Here is a 23,769-nt window from a genome sequence, read left to right as displayed (position 1 = left end):
CTGCCAGGTGCAGTGGGTAATTTAACAGTTAAAATGTGACGCCCTTGGCTTGGCGGCCACTTGGCAGGTACTCCATAACCAGTGGACACAATCGTGACTTGGCATTTCTGCATGGTCCCGACTGGCGATCGTCCGGACCTTGAGATCAATCTTCCGCTAATGTGAGTTTTCCATGAGGGCTGCCGTATGCAGAGCCCGGGGAAGCTCCTACCTTGAACTCTGGGCCTGTGACCTTCTCCTTTACCCCTGGGGAGCTGCTGCCCACCCCCCTCCCCCACCTGGCCACCCACCTGGAAGAGCCATATGGCCAGAGGCCCCTGTCCCCCTGCCCAAGGTCACGTTGACAAGCTTGCTGCAGCTGGGGAGAAACACACACCAGAGGAACCCCGGGCATCTCTCCCCACGTCTCCTTGGCCGTGATCCTCCCTGGTGACCGAGCCCGGGTCCACTGTGCCACTCCAGACTTCCTCCTTCCTATTTCCCCTCTAGCTCCTGCCGTCAAATCTGGCTCAAGGGGCTGCTTAGCAGGGGGACCGCTGATGCTGGTGGTCTTCAGAGTTTGGGCTCCTCAGCGACATGGCCTCTCGGTACCCAGTCATGGCCGGTAGACTGACCCGCTGCTCAGTGGTGCTCACTAAGGACTGGTTCTGTTCTCCTGAGCTGGTCGCTTTGCGGCTGGTGGTGCTAGGGGCAGGGCGGAGGGCAGCTCCCCGAAGACAAGTTCATTCAGGCCGTGGGTGATGAGGCCAAGTGCCCCCAACCCATGGCTGTTGGAGGGGCCTAGCAGAGGCGGCAAAGGAGCCACGCACCCCAGGCACGGGACCCAGTCTCTCTCACCATCTCTGCCCTCTTCTTGCCAGCTCTACTCCTGGCAGCTGGGGGCCCTAAGCAGACCGACCGCTTCTTAAAGGTTGGGGTTTTATGGTGGGGATCGGGCTCCTCCCCACTGCCAAGGACTGGGGGTCAGGGATTTCAACAAGGGAGCTCAAAAAACCATCTCTTTATTTTTCATTCCTGCCATTCAAATGTGCCATTTGCACAAGCTGAGGATGGGTGGATTTCGGAAGAAAGAGAGTATCTGGGTACAGACCCTCCGGAAACAGTCTATGCACACTGCTAAGGCTGGTTAGAAGCAATTTAACAATAAATTCTACAGAATTAGAAATGTATGAAAGTGTCAAGGTAGCTACTGGCTGGTTTCTCGCCTCCCCATGGGGGTCAGAGTTACGCCCATCAGTCCTGTGCAAAGGTCCTGGGGCTGGCCAGGGGGAGGGCACCGGGATTCTTCCTGGGGCCAGGAGCAGTCCTGCTCACCCAGCAGAAGTGCGCCAAGGGACAGGCTTGTGGGTGTGTGCCCAGTACCGTGGCCCCCTCAGGTTCCGTGGCTTGCAAGCATGTCTCTGCGTCTGGTCTTTATGTCCGCCCTTTGAAAGTGTTCATGCAGGTGTAGGTTCCTGAGAATTTGTAGATCTCCTCCAGTGCAGCCTGTGGGAGTATGCTGGGGGAGGGGGGAGGGAGACAGAAGATGGTTAATGGGGACACCAGCAGCCAGTTCACCAACGGCCACAGAGAACCACACAGTAGAGCAGTGGCTTTGATACCCGCCCCCCTGACCACCCCCCCCCCCATGGAGGAAGGGCTTTCGAGTGAGTGGATAAATAGTGTTTCCAAAGTAAAGGTGGGTGGTAGAAACAAATTTTCAAGACCACGTTCTTAGCATTTGGGGGCTAGTTGTTGTCTGATCGGTTAGTTATCTGATCAATTAACTCCACGTTCTACTTACTCAACAAATATTTGCTGTGTGGGATGGAGGGGTTAGGCCCTGCTGTTCTCTCCAGGGAAACTTCCAGATTCACTCCCAGGCCTCTCCTTGGGCTCCCACAGCCCCTGTGCTTCCCCAGTGGCCCCTGCCATGCCCTTGCTGTTGGCTTGTCAGGCCCACACCCGCCTCGGAAGGAGAGACCTCATCTCTGACCCAAGCCCCACAGGCAGGGCTCGGCATAGGGAGCCCCTCAGTCCATTTGTTAAATCGAAGGGCCCTGGCCTGCTCTCAGTGCAGGACAGGAAGGGCTCGCTTCTACCCAGAGCAATCTAGAAGGCTCCCTGGGGTGCGCATGGCGCTACAGTTGAGCTTGTAAAGATTTTTCTTGGGGACGGTGAAAAGCGGGTGTTGTACAAAGGCTGAGGAAGGGGATGGCCTCTGCTTCCTGTGGAAAAGTAGTGGGGGATAGAAGAGGGAATTTAGGCTAGGAGGGTTTGGAGGAAAACACTGACATGTTCTAGACAAACCAGCTTTTTTCTAGAATGTTCAGAAAGGCTTCTGAGAAGCCCCCTGCAGTGGAGGGGGGCAGTCTCGACTCGCCTAGGGTCACAGAGGCAGCAAGGAGCATCTCAGAGCAACAGTCGACGATTAAGGGACGCAAAGATGTGGCCCAAATGTCCCCAGATGCCCCCTGCCCCTGCCCCTACTCGGTGTCTCTAAAAGAGCTTTGAGTTTGGACGGACTGATGGGTCCCCTTAGTGAGGAGGTCCCCGTGTCTGTAGTTAGAGCAACTTCTCAGCAGTAGACACACAGACAGAGGGAACCTGTTTCCTGGGCCTTGATGTCTGAAGAAGGCACTTAGGTCCTTCATTTCCTGAAAAGACCTCTCAGATCAGAGGGTTTCCGTCAGCAGGGGGCAGGGGGCAAGGCGAGGCCCAGAGGAGATAGAAGTCCACAGCCACGGGGCTCCAGCGTCCAAGCTCTCCCTGAAGCACCAGGTTTCACTGGGTACCTGGAATGGCCCCTTCAGGGCAGGGCTGGGAGGGGCAGGGTGTGCTGCTCAGAGTCTAGAAAGTTCTAGGAGAAGTGATACTGCGCCGATTCTGAAGGAGGGTGGTCTCCTCTTTAAAGCCGACCTCCTGGTACATCCCATCTGACCAGCCCTGGAGCACTTCCGGGAATCCCAAACATTGAGATTCCTGTTTTCCCCCACTAGATTGAACTTCCTGAACACTGGGGCCAACAAGTGCTAGTCTCCAGAACAGTGGTTCTCAAAGGGTGGCCCAGGAACCCTTGGGGGACACCTGAAACCTCTTCAGAGGTCAAACTGTTTTTGTCATAAGACTCAGACGGTTTTGCCTCTGCACTCCTCTCTCCCACATGCAGCTGAGTTTTCTGGAGGCGACATGCCACGTGACATCACAACCGAGTAAAATCAGAAGCAGATCTAGGCGTCCAGTTGTCTCCAATTAAGTCAGGCAATAAAGAACTTTGCAAAAATGCAAAACAATGCCATTCTTCCTGCTACTTTTTCTTTTTGGTGGAAAATGCCCTTTTTATAAATATATCATATTTCTGTGAACAAGGGATGGACATGGATTTATTACTGCTGTTTATACATGAGCAAATATTTTAAATATAAACAAATACATAAATCTTGTAAAACTTTTTCCGTTTTAATGTCTCCTACGGTAACTAAGAATAGAGACAACTCCATTAAAAAAAAGGGGGGGGAGCTTTGGTTTCCCCTAATTTTTGACATTGTAAAGGAGTCCCAAGACCCACAAGTTTCAAAACGGTGGCTCCATCCTAAGTGAAGGAAACCGGCACACGCAGGCTGCCTGTGTTCACTTTCGTGCCCACAGCAGACATGACTAATCGATTACAGAGTCCTTTCTCCTGCCTGTTGTCTCCTCCCCACCAGGCTTCCTTGGCAGAAGGGGAATGGCCAGCAGGAGCCCGTCTCCAAATGTCCACTCCCCATCCCCCATCCCCGACCCCCAGCACTTACCTTTTCAAGATGATGAGGGCGTGCATGGTCCACGGAAGGAGGAGGAGGGCCTGATTCAGCTGCACGGCTTCCACCGTCCTCCGGGCCACCGTCTCAGGCTTCAGCGGTGGGAAGAGGTTGGGGAACCTGGCGCAGGAAGAAACATAGGGGATGCTGCTAGAGAAACCCATGCTTCTGCTGACCTCCTCCGTGGCTAACAAATCTCCCATCCCTCTGGCATCTGCTGTTTGGAAGACCTGAGTCCCCTTTGGAAGGCTCTGCTTTCCCCCACCTGCTGTCCCCAGTAGCGCAGGGAGCGCCCCCCCCTTTTCCTTGCTCCCCAGTGAGCCTGCCCTTGAGAATGGAGATCTTGTAGGCCATCCCCTGGGACCCATTCTCCAAAATGCTTCCCAGGGATCCTTTAAAGTGTCACTCCGGGGCGCCCGGGTGGCTCAGTCGGTTAAGTGGCTGCCCTCAGCTCAGGTCATGATCCTGGGGTCCTGGGATCGAGCCCCGGATCAGGGTCTCTGCTTCTCCCTCTCCCTCTGCCACTCCCCCTGCTTGTGTGTGCGCGCGCGCTCTCTCTCTCTCTGTCAAATAAATAAATAAAATCTTAAAAATAAAATAAAATGTCGCTCTGATCTTGGGTCTGCCTGGCCCAGCCCTTCCCAGGGGCTCCCAGGGCCCTCCACCGCCCTGCTTCATGCGGGTCCCGCTCACCCGCCGCCTGACCCCTCTTCCAGGTCACTCTGCTCTGCTCTACCTTGGCCAACCTTTCTGCTCTTGCCACTTAAGCTCTCTGCCGGCAGCCTCATCCGAGAGAGTTCTTAGCCCATCCACTCGGGGGGGCCTCTGCGCTCCTCCCTCTGCTAATTCTCTGGACCGGCCACCTTGGGAAGGGCCTCGCCTGTCTGTCTGTCTCCTCGTTCATGGCCTGTCTCCCCCCTCAGACTGTGAGTTCCACCAGGGCAGAGGTCTGGTCGGTCTTGCTCTCCGTGTTCTCCCCTCTGTGCAGAGTCTGGTCCACAGTGGTGCTCAGTCCGTGCTCGCGGCACAGATGGACACGGAACAATCCGCTGTTCCCCAGTGTGTCCTGCCCATCCTGTCGGAGGCAGGGGTCTGCGGGGTGGCCGCTCTCTGCCCGGCTCGCTGCTCCCCTCGCTGATTCACGGGTTCACTGACTCGGCCTTCCAGACGCGGACAGAGCGCTTTCCAAGGGGTTGGTAAATGAACGGCTGAACACGCCAATGCCGGGAGCTTTCTCAGGTCTGTTCGGAGGCCTGTGACCTGAGCCCCACACGGCGATGGTACCTCTACCTGCCAGACCCGTGCGAAACGAAACAGGAGTCATTTGCTCCAATTTATAGAGAAGGAAGCTGAGGCTTTGGGGAGATTAGGGGAGGCCCTAAGGACTCAAGCCAGGCCAGCAGGGGCCCCAGGACAAAAGTCTGTCCTCGCCCCTGTGGGCCTGTAGACCCAGGGCTGACCGTGATCACCCTGTAAGGGCTTGCTGGCTGTTCGGGCCCCAGAAGCACTTAGGGCTTAGGTAAGTCACTCAGAGCTGATGTTACCTTGAGCAAAGGCAACTCTTGGGACCCAAGCATGGGCGGGGGTGGGTCTCAGAGAACCCGTGGACGACCCCCACACCCATTCCCCACCAGGGGCTTCCTTTGCTTTCCCAAGATGCAGCCAAGATGCTCCCAGCACTGCTGCAGGTCACGGAGGCCAGATCCCTACAGACAGTGCATGGTCTGTTTTTCCAGCCCCGACCTGGGCCAGTCCTGCTCACTACTTGGAGGAAGGGAAGGCGGGGAGGCGCATGGGCCAAGCTCATTAAGTTCAGGGGGACCCCTTCCTAGTAAGGCCCCTGCAGAAGAACCTGACAGATGCCAGCACGGCCGCTGGAGGGTCCTTCTCCTTCCCCCGCTGTGGGTGAGATGGCTCCCCAAGGCTTTGCCAGAAAGCCCATCAGTTTTTTTCATGGTTGGGGAGGAAGCCAGTGATTTTCTTCTTTTGTTTTTTTCCTTTGAGAAGTGGGAGGTGGTTAGACAGCAATCATCCTTTTCTGACTCTTCCTCCAGCTCCTTGGGGCTCAGCCACACACCAGCAGGTGCCTAACCCTCACCTGGAGCTTACTACTTGTCGGGCGGGCTAGTGGAGTCCCATCTCGGGGCTCATCTAACCTGTGAAGCAGGGGCTACATTACCCGTCCCTTCTTAGAGATGAAACCAAGGCACAGAAAAGCTAAAGTGACTTATCCAGGTCCCACGGAGCTGGCCCGAGGCTGTGTGGGTCCACACTCGGAACCACTGCAGAAACATGGCTTGGGGAAACTTGCACGTCCTTAACGTGCTGGAGAGGAGACTGCCAGAAGGTGAGACAGACACCCTGCCAGGGGCCTGCTGATAGCCACCTACTTCTGCATCCTGGAGCCCAGCCGAAACCCCAATTGCCCCTGTTGCTCTTCCATCCAATATGCATTTACAGAGCACCTCCTGTATACCCAAAAGAAAAGAAGCCAAACTGAGATGTGATAGGGGAGGGGGAGCCAACATGGGACATTAACTGTCATCTATCGAACCTCCTCTACATACAGAATCCACGGTGTTTTGCATGTCCAGCAGGTGGAAATTTGGGGGGCGCATGAAAGGGGTGATCAGGGAGGAAGATGAATCACATACGGCTCCTCAGAGATGCTCGCTGATGGTAAGGACAGGAGAACAGCGGTCCGTTCCTGGAGGTCTGTGGGCCAGGCTTTGCACCGGAACCCTCCGTGTGCCGCTTCGACCCCTCCTCAGGAGCCCCTCAGGGAGGTACGATGTCCACTCTTACAGACCAGCGGAGTATGGCTCAGGGAGTCGGCAAAACTGGTTCGAGGTTTTGCAAATCCAGGGACCCGGGGGTGTCGCCAAACGACTCTTAGTACTAACAGCTCGGGGAGACGGGGGGGGACCCCACATGGCTTGTGCTCTGCGAAAGGCCCTCCACTGGCTGACTCGTTCAATTCCCACGAGGACCCTCCACGTCATCCTCGTTTGGGGAAGAAGCTGGTGTGCCGGATTCGGAAGGGAAGTTTGTAACTGGTGCCGTGTTGCAAAAAGCAAGGAACGCAGCTGTTGGGTAATTCCGCATTTTCATTTCTCCACGACCTTATGCGGCTTCACAAACCTTCGTCATCGTAGCACCAATTATTGGGCTCTTACTGTCTACATACGTGGTGTTGCGTGGCGGGTCCCGTTTTATCCTTACCGCAGAACCTAGGTGCGGACCTCCTCACAGTCCCTTCCTCCCTGCCTCTCTCTCTCTCTCTCTCTCCTTCCTTCCTTTCTTTTTGGAGAGCAAGTGAGAAAGCCGGGTGGGGAGGAAGGGGCAAAGTGAGAGGGAGAATGTGGGGAGCCCGATATGGGGCTCGATCTCACGACCCTGTGATCCTGACCGGAGCCCCGATCCAGAGTGGGACGCTTCACCGAATGAGCCACCCCAGATGCCCCTCTCATCAGCCTGTTTTATAGAGGAGCAGTGGAGGCCGCAGTGGGCGCTAACTGGACCCAGGGTGGCAGGGGACATCACAGGTAGAGGTGAGCTGGCCCGGAAGCATGAGCTCTAAAGCCATGGTTCCCAGTCCCTTTGATTGGCTTTGATTGGTATTTCTTTAAATTGAGCTGTATTTTGCATATAATAAAAAGGCATACATCTCTAGTGTATAGCCTGACTCGTTTTCATCTACACAACCACCGCTCAGATTGGGAAGAGAGAACATTCTTAAAAGCCTAGAAAGTTCCCTTGGGTCTCCTCCCAAGCTATGTCCCCAGCCCACGAGGGACGGCCACTGCTCTGGTTTCCATGCCCGTGGCCGGCCTCTAGAGCTTCATACGGAGCGGTCACACAGCAGGCCCTCTCCTGCCTCTGGCTTCTTGACCCACATAAGACTTTTGGGATTCATCCTCGCTGTTCCTGGACGGACCCTCCGTTCTCTCTGCCGGGGGCCGTGCCCAGGGTGGTGGGGGGGAGGCGAGTCCCCCGCTCACTGACCTCACCCTCATGCCCTGGAACATCTCGGTGCTGGTGTGGAAGGGCAGCACGGTGGTGGCACTGACCCCTGGACAGTCCAGCAGCCCCAGGGTCAGGCTCTCCATGAAGGCGAAGGCCGAGGCTTTGGACGTGCAGTAGTCAATGGCCCCGGGGATGGCGGAGAGCGCCAGCACGGAGTTGAGACACACGATGTGGCCGTTCTGCAGCTCCAGCATCCGCGGCAAGAAGGCCTTCGTGGTCTGAGGGCGGGCGGGAGGTCAGTGTGGGGCCGCCGCCTCCAGCAGCCCCTCTACACCAGGCCAGCATGGGCACCCGTGCCCCCCTGGATGAGGAGCTCCCCTAGGACGGGGAGGGGAGGCGGCCGGGGCCTGCCCGCAACAGGGCCTTGACCTCCACTTTCTCCGACATCCACAAGCCCCAGCCCCAGGGAGTCTCTCCCCACGTCCAAACAGCAGCCAGGAGGGAAGGAATGGGTCACTCCCACCCGGGGGCTGGCTGTGGCCCGGGATGGCCCTTACCCAGAACTGGCCCAGGGTGTTGATGTGCTGAGACTTGAGAAGGGCGTCATCGTCACTATCCATGAGGCTCTTCCCGTGTACCACGGCAGCATTGTTTACCAGGATGGTGATGTCGCCCACCTGCGGGCAGGGGGAGCCGCCGCGGGGCCTTTAGGGCAGCGGGACCTGCCCCCTCCCCACTCACCGTGCACCCCCGGACAGCCACATCGTCTCTCCAGGCATCAACCTGGATTCCTGAGACGGGGCTGCCTGCCATCCCAGGTCGATCCGAGGGTCCGAAAGACTTTATGGCACAGAGCAGGTTTATGACAAGTGAGGTTATTGTTACATGGAAGCAGTTAACGTTAGCCGTGTGCCAGATACCCAGTGGGGTGGGCTTTGCTCCCTGGGAGCTCCCTGAGAGCTCATTCAGTGCAAACAGGTTGCTGGAGTCAGGACAAGGATTTTCCCAGAGGACAATGGGATGTTTGGCCCCCGACTCTGGGACAGAAACTCACAAGGTCTGAACTTCCAAAGGGGACAATAGGTGTTATGCAATCAACCCACACCCCTAATCCCTGCCCTGAGCAACACACACGCGTGCACACACAGCGTGGAGAGTCCCCGGGAGAGTCCCCAAAGATGCCCCGGAAACAGCCAGCCTGCTGTTAGCAACACTCTCTCCCAGGCCAGATTGATCTCTTTGGCTGGCCTTCTCCTGGGTCCAGCTGAGCTGAGGACGGGCCCCTCCAGGCTACTCACCTTCTCCCGGACAGCTTTGGCTGTCTGGTACACCTCCTCCCGGTTGCCCACGTCACAGATGAAATAGTGGCACTCGGTGCCCATCTGCCGGATCTCCTCCGTCGTCTCCTTCAGGCATTTCTCAGTCCGGCCCCAGAGAACAATCTGGAAGCAGAGGATGACAGCCCTGAGTCAGTGGTCATTGAGTAAGCCATTGTGATTCAGTTGTTGGCATCAGAAGTTCAGCAATCTGCCCAAGGAATTGGCAAGTGAAGTAACCAGGCTCCCGGACTGCATCCAAAGAGGGTTTGCAAAGCGCATCGACAATAGGCTTTCCCAAAGGGATAGAGCCTATTCTGGAACGAACGAGTACTTTCTGAGCCCACTTAGGACCGATCGATTGAGTGTTATTTACAAGTCCTTCTTAGATGCTGCTTTCCACGGGACACCCCCTGCCAGCTCCATCCCAGAAGCCACAGCAGAACTCCTTCTCTACGGTGTTCCGGAACGCTCCCAAAAACAAGCTGGTCTTCTCTCCCCTTAGAGCCAGAGCCAGGTTTATGAGCACAAGCTGCCAGAATGGACTGGAAGGTCCTGGCCGCAAGGCCCACGGAGGCGAAGTGGAGCTCCCCACCAGCTGCGGTCCCTCTGGGAAGGAGAGCACGGAGAGAGGCACCAGGGTCCCACTGAGCAGGAGATGTGGCCGTTCCCCTCCCCCACCCCCACCCTGGTCATGAACGTGGGACCCGCTATACCAGGAGAAGACCCTGGCGGGGCGGATGAATGGATTCCTAACAGGGTTGGGCAAATTTATGAATGGCGGCCATAAAAGGCACAGAAAAGAAGGCCGGCTAATTCTCAACCTTGACCTAAGCAAGAACAACCCACCTACCTCCCCATGACAGGACATGTTGTGGGTCCAGAGAGGCCCCTGTTGGTAAAAGGGCCTGGAGAGGGGGAACTAAGAATCCCCGGCGCAGAGGGACAGAATGGGGCCGGATGGCATCAGAAAAAGGAAGAAGGGCATGTGGGAGGCTCAGTCGGTTAAGCATCCGGCTCTTGATTTTGGCTCAGGTCACGATCTTGGGGCTGAGAGATGGAGCTTGCAGCCAGCATGGGGTCTCTCTCTCTCCCCCTCTGCCCCTCCTCTCTCTCTCTCTCTCTCTCTCTCTCTGTCTGAAATAAATAAATACAATCTCAAAAAAAAAAAAATAGGCAGAGATGAGGTTTTCTTCGGGATTAGTCTAATGGGTTTCTATTTTTGTTTCTTCTTCCTTTCTAAAATTACCAACAAAATTCCTCCTCAAAGGGTGCCTGGGGTGGCTGTCGGTTAAGTGTCTGCCTTCAGCTCAGGTCATGATCCCAGGGTCCTGGGATCGAGCCCCATGTCATCGGGCAACCTGCTCAACGGGGAGCCTGCTTCTCTCTCTCCATCTCCCTCTGTCCCTCCCCCCACCTATGCTCTCTCTCTCTCTCTCTCTCAAATAAGTAAAATCTTAAAAAAGAAAGAAAGAAAGAAACAAAAGAAAGAAGAAATTCCTCCTTGAGAAATAAAACTCAACATGGAACCCAGTGTGTGAAACGAGCGAAAGGAAGAAATCACACGTCCAGCTGCACATTTTCTTCCTCTAGAAACAACTAATGAGAAGGGAGAAGCTGCGTTGGGCGGGCAAACATTTTCGAGTGGGAGTTACAGAGGGGGGTCCCCATACACCAGCCTGGAATCCAGATTTCTCCAGTCTGCTTTGTGACACAGGAGGGACAAAAGTCACACAGGCAAGTAGTTGGAGGTGGGAACGGTGTATCAATCTTAAAATCCCAGAACTTTCACTCAAGCAGAAAGGGCCCCAAAAGGGTGTAGCTGATGGGATGCACAAGAGAGCTGGCGGATCTCACAGTGGGCTTGCTCTCTGCTCTCTTTATTAGTGCTTTTAAGGCTTTTGCAATATTTTAAAAAAGAGAATAAAAGTTTTGTTTTTTTTTCCACCTCCGGAAACATCCCTGGGAAAGCCTGGTTTGAAGACCCCACCTAGTCGAAGCCCTTTACTTCTTGTAATTGAAGTCTTCAAACACAGGAAGGGTTTTAGAAGGAAGGATTCCATCCGTGGCTCTCCGTGACCACAAAAGCCCATCAAGGGCCAACCGTCTGCAATTAGACAGGCTCCAAGGAATACTTTCTCGTCTGTTGAACTAAAAACAGACTAAGAATGTGCCCCTGCAGGAGAGGCAGGGAGAGTCACTTCGGGAAGAAGATGACAAACATCTGTTTTAGGAAGGCAGCTGGGTGTGAGCACCCTCCACGCCACCAGACCTCACCCTTGCCTTGAGGTCATTGTCACCCAGTTTCCTTCCATCCTTCCTGTTACCCCACTGGCCTGTCTGGCCATCCATCCACCTATCCATCTGTCCATCCATCCATCCATCCATCCATCCGTCCATCTGTCCAACCACCTATCCATCCATCCATCCGTCCGTCCGTCCATCCATCCATCCATCCATCTATCCGTCCGTCCGTCCTTCCATCCACCTATCCATCCGTCGTCCGTCCATCCATCCGTCCATCTGTCCAACCACCTATCCATCCATCCATCCGTCCGTCCATCCATCCATCCATCCATCCATCTATCCGTCCGTCCGTCCGTCCTTCCATCCATCTATCCATCCGTCTGTCCGTCCATCTGTCCAACCACCTATCCATCCATCCATCTATCCGTCTGTCCATCCATCCGTCCGTCCGTCCATCTGTCCAACCACCTATCCATCCATCCGTCCGTCCATCCATCCATCCATCCATCCGTCTGTCCGTCCGTCCATCCATCCATCCGTCCGTCCATCCATCCATCCATCTATCCGTCCGTCTGTCCGTCCGTCCTTCCATCCATCTATCCATCCGTCGTCCGTCCATCCATCCGTCCATCTGTCCAACCACCTATCCATCCATCCATCCGTCCGTCCATCCATCCATCCATCCATCCATCCATCTATCCGTCCGTCCGTCCTTCCATCCATCTATCCGTCCGTCTGTCCGTCCATCTGTCCAACCACCTATCCATCCATCCATCTATCCGTCTGTCCATCCATCCGTCCGTCCGTCCATCTGTCCAACCACCTATCCATCCATCCGTCCGTCCATCCATCCATCCATCCATCCGTCTGTCCGTCCGTCCATCCATCCATCCGTCCGTCCATCCATCCATCCATCTATCCGTCCGTCCGTCCATCCGTCCGTCCGTCCGTCCATCCATCTATCCGTCCGTCCGTCCATCCGTCCGTCCGTCCGTCCGTCCATCCATCCATCCTTCCATCCATCCATCTTCCTCTCCTTTCTCCCTTCTACTCACTCTCTGCCGTCATCCAACCACCCTTCCCCTGAATTTCTGAATATGTCAGCCAGAGGGGATCCTTGGCCTCCTCTTTCCTGCTCTCGTCCCTGCCCAGCAGTATCCCGCCTCCAGCTCCTATGGGGACTAGGACCACGGAGCGGGCACAGTTCCCTGGGGTCCGGCAGAAGGCAATGCCTCTGGGGACTCTGAGAATTCCAGGACAAGTGGAGACAGAAGGGAAGCTTAAAGCTGGGGGTGGGTGTTGTCAACTGTAGGGGTTCTGGGAGCACGAGGGATCGCCTCGGAGGGTCCGGAGCAGTGGCACGGAAAGGGCGCCCTTCATTCTGGGGACCTTAGGTTGCTTCTCATCACAAGCAGGTGTGCATGGGGCTCCCGCAGAAGAGGCACTAAGGGCCCAGCGGTTCCTGGCCGGATTAACCAACTCTTCCTGACCCCCCAGATTGCGCAAGGAGATGAGAGTCTAAATCCCCCTACCCCTGGTCTGCCCAGAAAACCAGCAGCCAGAAACCAAGGAGGCCAGGACTGTCTACGTGGCTGGAAGCGCCCCCTGCGGAGGGAAAGGGGCTGGAGTAAGGGGAGGGGGGTGAAGTGAAATCTGGGTCCCCTCGTCTTCCATGGGCAGGGCATACGCCCCGGCAGGACCCTCAGGTTTGACCATTTCCTTTTTGGGGTCTGCTGAGGATGCCGCCAGGGGGCTGGCTTCCTTGGGCTCTGTGCTCGGACCCCCACCTCTCCCCGGGCACTAGGACAGCCTTGCTCTCTGCCTGCCTCGCCGCAAGCCCACCGGCCCCCTGCGGGCCTCAAGTCTGGCTTATTCATTTTCATATTCCGGCACCCGGGAGCACACGTGCTGTTTGCTGAGTGAAGGAATGTTCTGGGCCACAGGTGGGATGGGCTGGGAGGAGGTTTAAGGCTGAGACCCTCCCATCGTCCTTGGCTGAGCCATTCAGGGTCCCAGAACCTCCAGCACAGAGTGTGCTTGGACCAAGATTCAGTGAGATGCGGATTTCCCCAGAGCCTCAAAACCGTCCCGGGGCTGAGCTGTGGGGTAGAGTCACGTGCGAGGCTCAGCCCTGGAAGGGGGCAAGGAGTCCGTCTCAGAGGAGAACGAGGGTCAGGCCCAGGCGTGCGAGCCTCGCTGGGTGGCCGGGGCTGGTCGTCTGGGGGTGGGAGGTCGGGGAGACAGCTGCGGGGAGGCAGAGTTGGAGCTGCTCCTGTCACTGTCCCCTCCTGGTCGCTCCTCCTCCAGTCCCCTGCCCAGACCCCTCGGAGGACCCAGAGGCACCGAGCGGCCAACCCAGCAGGCCCGCCCGTGCGGTCCATGCCCGGAGTCACCTGGGCGTGACCCAGGGCAGTTGGCAGGACAGGAGTCCCACCCAGCACCAGAACGAGAGAGAGGACGGGCAGGCAGGTGGCAGGGGGGTCAGAGAGGAGCATGGGGCGAGCAGCCCGAGGAGGGGGCAGGTGTGTCAAGTTAGGGCTCAGGATGGCTTGACATGTGCAGGCTCCCTGCCCCTCTGGGGGCAACGGTTGCTCGCGTCCTTCGGGCTGTGTGGCTGGCCTGTGTCCGGAGGGAAGGGGAGCAAGACCTCCAGCCTCCCAGGGGCGGCGGGTCCCCATTGCCCGCCTCAGGGAGCCAGGCTTCCAGCGAGGGAAGACAGTGACCAGCGAGAAAACCATCAGACGCAAATTATGGCGAGTGGGATAAAGAGTCAGTGGGGGAACTTCACTTAAATTTGGAGCTGGACGAGGTAGCCCCTTGTACAGATAATGAAACTGCGGCCCAGAGAGGCTAAGCAACTTGTCTGTGGTCACACAGCAACTGGGTGACAGAGCTGGGATTCGAACCGAGGTTTCTCACCAGCACTCACTCTCTCCCAGTAGGAGAAAAGCCGCTGCCTTTCTTCGTGGGGTCTCCTGGGGATTAAGCACGCAGAAATGGGCACCCGCTAAGTATTCAGTACACGCCCTCTATGATCATTTCCCAGGGAGACAAAGAGCCGAGAACACGAGCACGGCCTCTTGATGGACCCTCACCTGCAGCCGTTAAAAGGATGAGTGTTCCTGACACAGGAAAAGGCTGAGGGATCTAATGCTGAGAGAAAAAGACTGCAGCCCTGTCCATAAAGGATACCCTCAACTCTGCAAACATAGCAGAGTTTTTTTTTTTTTAAAGATTTTATTTATTTATTTATTTATTTGCAAGAGAGAGTGGGGGCGGCGCAGAGAGAGGGACAAGCAAGCAGACTCCCTGTCCCCACCCTTGCCAGCCCCGCTGAGCAGGAAGATGGATGTGGGGCCCAATCCCACCACCCTGAGATCATGACCTGAGCTGAAATCAAGAGTCAGATGCTAAACCGACTGAGCCCCCCGGGTGCCCCTAAAAGCCTCACGGTTTCACGGAAGTCGCCAGGCCACGTAAGAGGGTGGGTTGTCTCGGGTGGGGTTGTGGCTGACTGTGGTTTGTGTCTTTATGCCTGGGTGTCCTGAGAAAACTGTCTCTAACGGACGGCTACCATTGTTTATGATCTTGAAGAAGGATGGCAGAAGAAAAGCTTCCGCACAGATCTTCACACACAGGTGGCTCAGCACTGCGGTCCCAGCCCTGCTTGCTTCCCCAAGGCCCCTGGCACTGCTCTCGGGAGCTCCCCTCCATCATGAGGTGTTGTCTATTTGGATCTCTCTCCCTATCATTGTGTGAATGAGTGAGGAGGCTCCCAGAGGCTCCACAGTCAGGGTTTACGCTTGTGCATGACACACTCTGCAAACATAGCAGAGTGGCCCCAAGTGCAGTGTGGTCACCATCTTCCTTTTAGATCCTGTCTTTTGGAGGGCAGGGAATAAATCTCACTCATTCTCAGTTCCCTGTTTCCCTCCCTAGTGCCCAGCACAGGCTGTTTTTCTCTGTTTTAAATGCCAAGCCTACTGCGGACTCCTATTCATCCTTCAGAACCCTGCCTGAATGCCCCTTCAGTTCTCAAGCTTCTCTGGTTGTTCCTGTCCATTCTGTCCATCTTATAACCTTAGTACCTGGCACAGGCCAGCCACAGAGTACAAGCCCGCTGACGTTGTCACACGGCATTGGCCCGGGGAGGTCTCTAGAAAAATCTGCTGACCAGAGAATAGTGAGTGACTCTACCCCACCCAGCCTGGACTTCTTTGTCCAAAGTGGCTTGCTTGAGTGCCTGGACTTGGCATTCATTGTTAGAGCTCAGCTGCAGAGCACAGAAAGCAGCCCCACCTCCCTCAGTGACGTGAGCTGGGTGGTCTCTGGGTGGGTCCCTGGAGGACCATCTGTTTATAATTGGCAGCCCCGGAAAGATCCGAGTCCCTGGGAAGATCTTTAGCAGAACAGCTCATGTCTCCTGGGCTCCATGTCTTGGAGCAAAGTAGTGTGCTGAGTTGGTACCTTCCTGAGAAGGAAGAAAACACCCCCGGGACCGAAAACCATGGCAGGGTGGCGGGGCTGGGGGGATGGTTACCATTTGGAGGGTGCACAGCTCTCCTCCACTCTGAGCGCCTCCAGTGGGAGGACATTAGACATGAATTAGAATCCAGCCTTGTGGCCAGGAAGCAGGCGTGTGGACAGGTAAGGCTGAGAGCATGAATGCGTACTCTCCAGGGTGACTTAAATTTTGAGTTTTCCCCTCTTTCAGAGTCCTGTCTATTTCCAGAAAGAGATCCCCTACCTTTTGGGTAGAGTGGCCTAGAACAGGCTCGGGAGCCAGACGGGCTGGGCTCAATTCTCTGATCTACCACTTGGGAGTCCCAGGAACTTGGCAAACCCACGGAGCCTCTCTATAAATCAAGGCATTAATTTCAAAGGGTGGCTTGGGAGATGCAGAAAGGACACAGTCAATGCTGGCTCTTCGTCTTCTTAATCCAGGAAGAGAAAAACCCCGCCCCTTGCTCGCAGAAGATCCCACTACTCCCCCGTAAAAGTGTAGTCATTGGAGCCACAGTGGCCTGGAAGACCCCAGCTGGGGCTCGGCTGCCTTGCTTCTAGCCACAGCCTGACCTGGGGCACAACTGCGGAATCTTAAAGACCTCCCCGTTTCTCTCCTTCCCCCTGACTTAGACCTTCCTTTGTCCACACCCCTGGCCCGTGAAGGTGGAGACCATGGTCAGTGCTGTCCGACCTCTCAGACGGGCTACAGGGCGCCCTGCAGGAAGATGTCCTGGGAGAGGTTTCCATGCCGAGCTCTGGGGACCCTAAGGAATCCGGGAAGGAGCCTCGAGGGCTGTTGAGGGGTGGGAGGCTCGGGAGGGAGGCAGCGTCCCAGAGTCCCAGCTTCTCCCCAGCGGCCATGAAGAGCAGGGCCACGTTTTTAAAGAAAAGATTGATTGATTGATTGATTGATTGATTTGGGGGGGTCGGAGAGAGAGTCTTAGGGCAGACTCCCTGCTGAGTGTGGAGCCCAACACGGGGCTGGGCCCCACGACCCCGAGATCAGCACCTGAGTGGAAACCAAGAGTCGTGGGAGCTTAATTGACTGCACCATCCAGGTCCCCCCAAAACAGTGGCACTTCCTTTTTTTTTTTTTTTTAAGATTTTTGTAATGTTTTCATTTGAGAGAGAGAGTGAGCGAGAACATGAGCAAGAGTCAGAGCAAGAGGGAGAAGCAGGCTCTCCGCTGAGCAGGCCGCCCGACATGGGACTTGATTCCAGGACCCCAGGATCGGGACCTGAGCCGAAGGCAGATGCGGAGCCACTCAGGCGCCCCAGTTGGGGCACTTTGATTCGTCTTCTAGAACAGCCATTTCTACAAAGATTCTGTTGCTAAAAATAAAATAAAGTTTGAAGGCTAGCGGTCCGGATCCTTACCCCTTCCTTCTCTGGGACAGAAGCGTTTTCTCTAGGAGTGACCCCCAGTGGGCTGCCTCTAGCTCCCAACCACTGGGAGTACCAGCCTGTGCCCCCCGCACACACACCCAGCCGACCGGCCCTTCTTCCGAAGAAAACGTTTCAAAAGGACAGTGAAAAAAAAAAAATCAGTGACAGGGATGGGAAACCTCCTAGACACGTTTTGGACTTCCTCCTCTTTCCGCCTTCCCTTCCAGAAGCCCCGTTTCCATGCTCCTCACATCCCTGTCTGTATCTTGCCCTTAGGCTCCTTCCCCGTGTCCCACCACGGCCGCCTGACCCCCGAGACTCAGAGGTGGCCGAAGCACCGGGCCTCTTTGCTAGGGACTCAGGCTAGAGGGGGCCCCCCCTTCCCGTTCCTGCACTGCCGAGGTGCCCAAGTGACAGGAAGGACAGGTTCACGCTGCCTTCCTTCCCTGTTCGGGCCTGCCGGGAAGGTTCTGGGTGCTACTGGCTCGCTGCTGGAGAGGACTGTTAAGGAGCTCCTCAAATGCAATTAGGCAGCACTGTCCCCTTCTCGCAAGTCCCTGACCATAGCCTGGAGCCGGACGGACTTCCTCCCTTGCAGTGCCATCTGGAACTGGCCCTCGGGCACCACGGGGATCACCACGAGGGTCACACCCTGCTGCAGTCTGTCACCTAGTCCTCTGACAGCTCTAGGAGGGAGGTACTGTGTCTGTTCCAGGCCGTTGAGAAGAAAGGCTGCTCACAGTGGCCCTGTGGGTGGGTGACAGCATGACTTGTGTCCCCCAAGAAGGCACATCCAACTCTGATCCCTGATCCCCATGCACTGGGAAAAAGGGTCTTTGCTCATGTGATTAATTAAGTTAAAGTATCTTGAGGTGAGATCACCCTGGATTAGGGTGGACCCTAAAATCCAATGACAGGTGTCCTTATAAGAGACAGAGGAGAGACACACAGAGAAAGGTGACTCCTTCCAGGCGGCAGCCACAGAAGTGTGGTCCTGGAGAAAGGCAGGCAGGAGCCTTGGCCACCTGATGGCTGGTGGAATGGAGCCCCCAGGAGCGGGTGGCAGTGCGGATGCGGACGGGTTGAGGTAGAGACCAATGACACACTGCCCTTGACCACTGTGACCAAAAAGGTGTGTCTGATCTGTAGGGGCCGCTGGAGGCTGGGTTTTTAGGTTCACAGCAAAACTGAGCAGAAGCTACAGAGATTCACTCCCTGCACCCACCCCTGCACGGCCTCCCCATTACCAACGTCCCCCACCAGAGTGGTCGACTTGGCACAGCTGATGAGCCCGCGCGGACACATCCCCGTCACCCAGAGTCCGTAGCTGACTTGAGGGCTCACTGCTGGCTGTGTACATTCTGGGGGTGCAGACAAATGTTTAATGACATCCGATCCCCTCTTGCAGTCTCGTACAGAAAAGTTTCACTGCCCTCGGGGCGCCTGGGTGGCTCAGTGGGTTAAAGCCTCTGCCTTTGGCTCAGGTCATGATCCCAAGGTCCTGGGATCCAGCCCCGTATCGGGCTCTCTGCTCCGCAGGGAGCCTGCTTCCCTTCCTCTCTCTCTGCCTGCCTCTCTGCCTACTTGTGATCTGTCTGTCAAATAAATAAACAACATCTTAAAAAAAAAGAAAAAAAAGCAAGTTTCACGGCCCTCAAAATCCTCTGTCCTCCCTGTTTGTCCTTCCCTCCTTCCAACCCCGGGGCAACAATGACCCTTTTAAGGTCTCCGCAGTTCGGCCTTTTCCAGAAGGTCATGTACTTGGAGTCACAGCATACAGAGCCTTCTTCAGATCGCTTCTCCCACTTAGTAACACACACTTAAGGGTGTCACCGTGTCCTTTCATGGCTTGATAGCTCAGTTCTTCCCAGGGCTGAATAACATCCCACTTTCTGAATGTTTTGGTTTATAATTCCCTTCACCTCCCGGAGGGCATCTCAGGGGCAAGTTTTGGCACTTACGAATAAAGATGCCGTAAACAGCCTTGTGCACGTCCTTGCTTTTTTACTTTCCAGATCTCTCCCAGTCCCTGGGACACCCATGTCCCTCCGTGACGGAAGTCTGATGTCCCTGAGGATAGAGGGCACCTCCCCCCGCCCTTACTTCCCACCTGCCCAGAGCCATGTCTTCTGCAACTGTTTCGAAACCACGTGTGACCATGGGGCTGAGTCCCCTCTCAAGCCAGGGTGTGGTCCTTGTGAATCTCTCTGGTTCCAGAACCACTGGGAAAACCCTCCAGTGTTTTCTCGAAGGCTGACTCTACAGAAGAGCGTAATGTCTCACCTCCAGGCAGACGCTCAGGGCTGACGGAAGAGCCTGGCCCAAGGGCCACGCCGCTTTCTGTCTACATTTAGACCACACTTGGCAAAACCCGGGGGTGTGCAAACTCCGGGCCAGAGGTGTTAGCTGAAGCCCCATGACCTTTGCCTCAGTTCCTCCCTCTGGACCTCCGGGTGGAGAAGCCCACCTAACCTTGAGCTGCAGGTGCTGAGAAGGGGCGAGGGGAGAGCCAGCGGTGTTCGCACAGCATACATCCTCGGTAGTACCAGCCTGAGAAGTGGGACCAGAAGTGCCGTGGATGGACAAAGCTCAGATGGGCTGAGTAACTCACGCAGGCGGCGCTACCACAAGTTTAAAGCGATGCTGCAACCTAGACCCCAAAGCCAAGCTTCCCAAAGCCGAGCTCCCTGTCCTGACTCACTCCCTCACACATTCAAGGGGGATTACTGAGTGGTGACTACGCACCAGGCAGTGTTGGAAGCCCTAGAACACGGCAGGACCCAAGTTCATCCCCCTCTCCTGGCATTTGCTCTCCTGTGTGTAGGAGGAAGACGGGAACAGTGAACATAGGAACGAGCTGACTATGTAATGTATAAAGCAAGCAAAGTGCATGGGAGGAACAGGAAGCTGTGTAGGGGCGCTGAGTGGAATGATCGTGGGGTAGGACGGGGGGGACCGGGAAACCCTCTCTGGTAGGGTAATCATCTGGGCAGACTTGGGGGAAGTGAAGGAGGGACCGATGCAGACGTCTGGGGAAAGAACCTTCCAGGCAGAGGGAACAACCAGTGCAAAGGCCCTGGGGTGGGCATGAACTCAGGGTGTTGGGGGAGGTCCAGGGGCAGAGCTGAGTGGGAGACACGAATTTGGGAACTGTAGCTGGGAAGGGCGTGGGGGGCTGTGAATTCTATTCCCAGTGAAAACCGAAGTCCTTCTGAGCCTTGTGGCCAGAGAGAAGACAACCTCTGCCTTGGGATTTCAGAAGCAGTTCCGACTGCTGGACCAAGCGTTTGGAATGATGGTGGGAACCAGACAGCAGAGGGGGGCTGGTCAGGAGCTGCTGTCCACCGCAGAGGGGAGATGGGTCCCCCCCCCCTCCACGCTGGGACAGTCAGGTAGAGCTAGTAGAAGAGGGGGGTGAGACTGGGCTGCCAGAAGAGGGGTTCCAAGAAGCCCCCAAAGGGTTTGGCCTAAGCAAATGGAAGAACGGTTGTCCTTCCCGGAGCCCCAGCCGCCCCGGTCGGCTTTGGCAAGTCCCCGGTACGGAGGGAAAGATCCCGACTTCCATTCCCGGGTCCCTTCCACTTCCAGAACACTTCGGGAAGCAAGGTGCGGGGGAGGGGTGGCGGAGAGTGAGGGAACGGTTCCAGGTGGCCAGGGCAGCCTCCCCAGGAAGAGGGTGCCTGGATGCCCGCCAGCCAGGCCGGCGACCCACCTAGCGCGCCGCTGGTAAACACACCCGTTTCCAATAACAAAGCGCCGGCAGCCGCGGCCGGGCCCCGCCGCTCACGAGCCGCCGGCCTGCTCCGCGCGGGGAGGCAAGTCTGCGCTCACATGATGGGGTGAGGGGGTGGCAGGAGGAGCCGCCGGGCGAAACCTCAACGGGTCTGGCAGGAGGCTCCAGGAAGTCTTTCTGATAGTGGGCCCCGGGGCGGGCGTCGGGTGGGGGCCCGCGGGGGTCCCGGGAGGGGGTGGGCCGGGGCTGGGCCGCAGTCCTGGGTGGGGACTGGGCCGGATCCGATTTGGCCGATGGAAAAGGAAGGGAAAGGGGAAGGGAGGGGAGGGGGAGTAGGTGTGGGGGGGTGGCTGTGGTCCCGGAGGTGAGGAGGTGAGGAGGGGCGTCTGGGAGGTGTCCAGAGCGGGCCGGGTAGGGTTTGGGGTGTGGGGGGCGGGGATGGGAAGAGGGTAGGGGAGGTGGGGAGGAGGGCCAGGTTGGGGATAGGGTAGGAGTGCTGGAGGGGCGGTGGGAGGGCCAGGATGGGGAGCGGATGGGGTACTGATGGGGAGCAGGGGCCAGGTTGGGGACCGGGGTGGGGGCGCGGTTGAGGCGGGATGGGGGAGGGAAGTTGCGGAGGAGGCTGGGCTGGGGATAGGGGTGGGGGCTTGGGGAAGCGGGGTGGGGGGGAGGCGGGGAGGAGGCCGGCTTGGGGTCGGGGCAGGGGCGGGGGTGGACGGGGTCCCCCTCCAGCCGCAGGGACCGCCCGCGCTTCCTCCCCGAGGCCCAGCGGTAAACAAACCCCTGACGTCAGGGGCGCCGCTGGCCCCAGGCTGAACCCGGAGCTGTAAATGAGATGCGCGGTGCCAGCAGCCTCCAGGCCGCGAGGCCTGCGCGCCACACACGCTCGTCCGCGCCGGCCTGAGGTTACCCCAGCTGCACACACGGACAGGATGCTGCGAACGCCACCAGACATTGCAACACGCAGCCAGTCTGCTGGCCGCAGCGTGAACCCTCCGCCGCCCCCCCCACCCAGGCAGGCACCGGCCCAGCTGGAGCGCAGCCTCCCTCCTCCGGAGCATCCCCGGGGGCTGGCAGCTTCCACCCAGCTGGGGTCAGCCTCTCCGCCCGGGACCCCATCTCTTGCCTCCTCAGGGTGCCTCCAGCGCCGAGGGCTGGGCCTCTGGGGTCAGCTTTGGGCTTTCTGCCTGACATATTGGGGAAAATGCCTGCCTTGGTGCACGGCCTTCTGGGCAGCTCATGGTCTTGAAGGAAGCAGAAGTGCTGGGGGCTAAGGCCCTTCCTCCAGGTGTTGGCAGATGCCAGCGGGTCCCTAGGGCTGCCCCCCAGCCACTCCCCACCTCCCCTATAAGCAGAGGACCCCCGCGGATTCCAGGCAGCTCCCAGAGCAACCCTGGACTGCTTGCCCTTGGCAGCGCCAGGTGTCCGAACTGCCCTTGGGAATGGAAGGCAGCCTGACTGGGGCCGGCAGGCCAGCTGGGCGCTCTGGAGCTGATTTGCTGTGTGACTTTTGGATGAGTCACTTGGCATCTCTGGGCTTCACCATCTCCCTCTGGGGGAAGCGGGGAGAATCGAAACTGGCCTCCCTGTACTGGGGTGGAAAGGTCAAAAGTGCGAGAAGCCCTCATCAGGCCGCTGGGTCTGGCCAGCAGCCTCAGACGCAGCAGCCTGACCTAGAACTTGGAGCCACCCCAGAGCAACCAAGGCGGGGCCTTTCCTCACCCACCTACCAGACGTGCCCTCTGGGTTTACTGGGAGTGGTGGGGGCTGTGGGGATAGATGTAAACAGTCCCCCGGCCCCAAGGAGCCCCCACACTGGCTCCCCTACTCGGACCCCACTAATTCAAGTCCTTGTGGGGCTTGGGGGAAGCTAGAAATGACCGCAGATGTTTAAAAAGGACCCCAGGAACGCAGCAAGGCACAGCTTAACACCAGCTTCCCCATCACTGACGCTAATATTTAAATCTCTCTCCCTCACATCACCCTGTTTTATGGCCTTGACAGCATTTTGTCACTGTCTGACATTTTATGTTAGTTCTTTGCTCCCCTGACACACACATTCTAAAATGTAGCTTCTCAGGATGAATTCCCAGCACCTGGCACGGTCATCAGGTGCCTGCAAGTATGTGAACGAATGAATGAATGAATGAAATCATGGCTATCACCAGGACCGGCCACATCATTTGTGGGGCCCCACACAAAATATAAATGCAGGGTCCCCTAGTTCAAAAATTATTGAGAACTTCAAGACAGCAACAGCAGGACATTCAGAACAGGACCCTCCTGAGTGTGGAGGCCCTGAATGCCGGCACAGGTGCCATACCCACCCAGGAAGCCGGCCAGGGCCATTCCAGAGAGGGTGCCCGAGAGCAATACCCAGGGGTATTCAATGCCAAATCACCCCCACCCAACCCCTTAGCCTCAGTTTTCAAATCCAAACTCTCCAAGGTCTGTGGTTTTTTTTTTTTTTTTCCTTTTAATTGCACCCATACATTTAAGCAAGTCCTCAAGGGACTGCAGACCTGAGCTATGGGCCCATCTTACAGATGGGCCACTGAGGTCCTGGAAATGTCAAGGGCCTGCAGGAGTAGCAGAGCTGGGAGACCAATCCTGGCAAGGTTTCTGGGAGCTATTGGTGGAGGTGAGAATATGGCTGTGGTTTTGGAAAAGAAAAGGCAGATTTTTTCCACTGGGGTATCTCTTTCAGCATCCCCTTCCCTCCGAACCAAACCTTCGGAGGTCCCTGAGCTCCTGTGCCCAATAGCACACAGCTGCTGTGTCCCAGGAAAATCTCCAGCTAATTAAGCATTATTTATGGACCGGCCTCCTGAGGACA

The 23,769-nt window shown here is 56.8% G+C and overlaps 1 protein-coding gene across 1 annotated transcript in view; it reads right to left on the bottom strand.

Moving 5' to 3' along the window:
* Positions 1 to 985: 985 nt before the first annotated feature.
* The window catches only part of DHRS3 (dehydrogenase/reductase 3), a 38,754-nt gene continuing 15,970 nt past the window's right edge, over positions 986 to 23,769 (bottom strand). The window contains exons 2-6 of the mRNA XM_032361559.1: positions 9,044 to 9,187; positions 8,303 to 8,422; positions 7,785 to 8,023; positions 3,774 to 3,899; positions 986 to 1,498 (exon numbers count right to left, since the gene is read on the bottom strand). Coding sequence (XP_032217450.1) covers positions 1,414 to 1,498; positions 3,774 to 3,899; positions 7,785 to 8,023; positions 8,303 to 8,422; positions 9,044 to 9,187 — 714 coding nt within the window. The 3' untranslated portion in view covers positions 986 to 1,413. The remainder of the gene's footprint in view (positions 1,499 to 3,773; positions 3,900 to 7,784; positions 8,024 to 8,302; positions 8,423 to 9,043; positions 9,188 to 23,769) is intronic.

Source organism: Mustela erminea, chromosome 10 (assembly GCF_009829155.1).
Source record: "Mustela erminea isolate mMusErm1 chromosome 10, mMusErm1.Pri, whole genome shotgun sequence".
Lineage (NCBI taxonomy): Eukaryota > Metazoa > Chordata > Mammalia > Carnivora > Mustelidae > Mustela > Mustela erminea.
The sequence above is the reverse complement of the archived record's forward strand: the minus strand, read 5'-3'. Positions and strand labels throughout refer to the sequence as shown.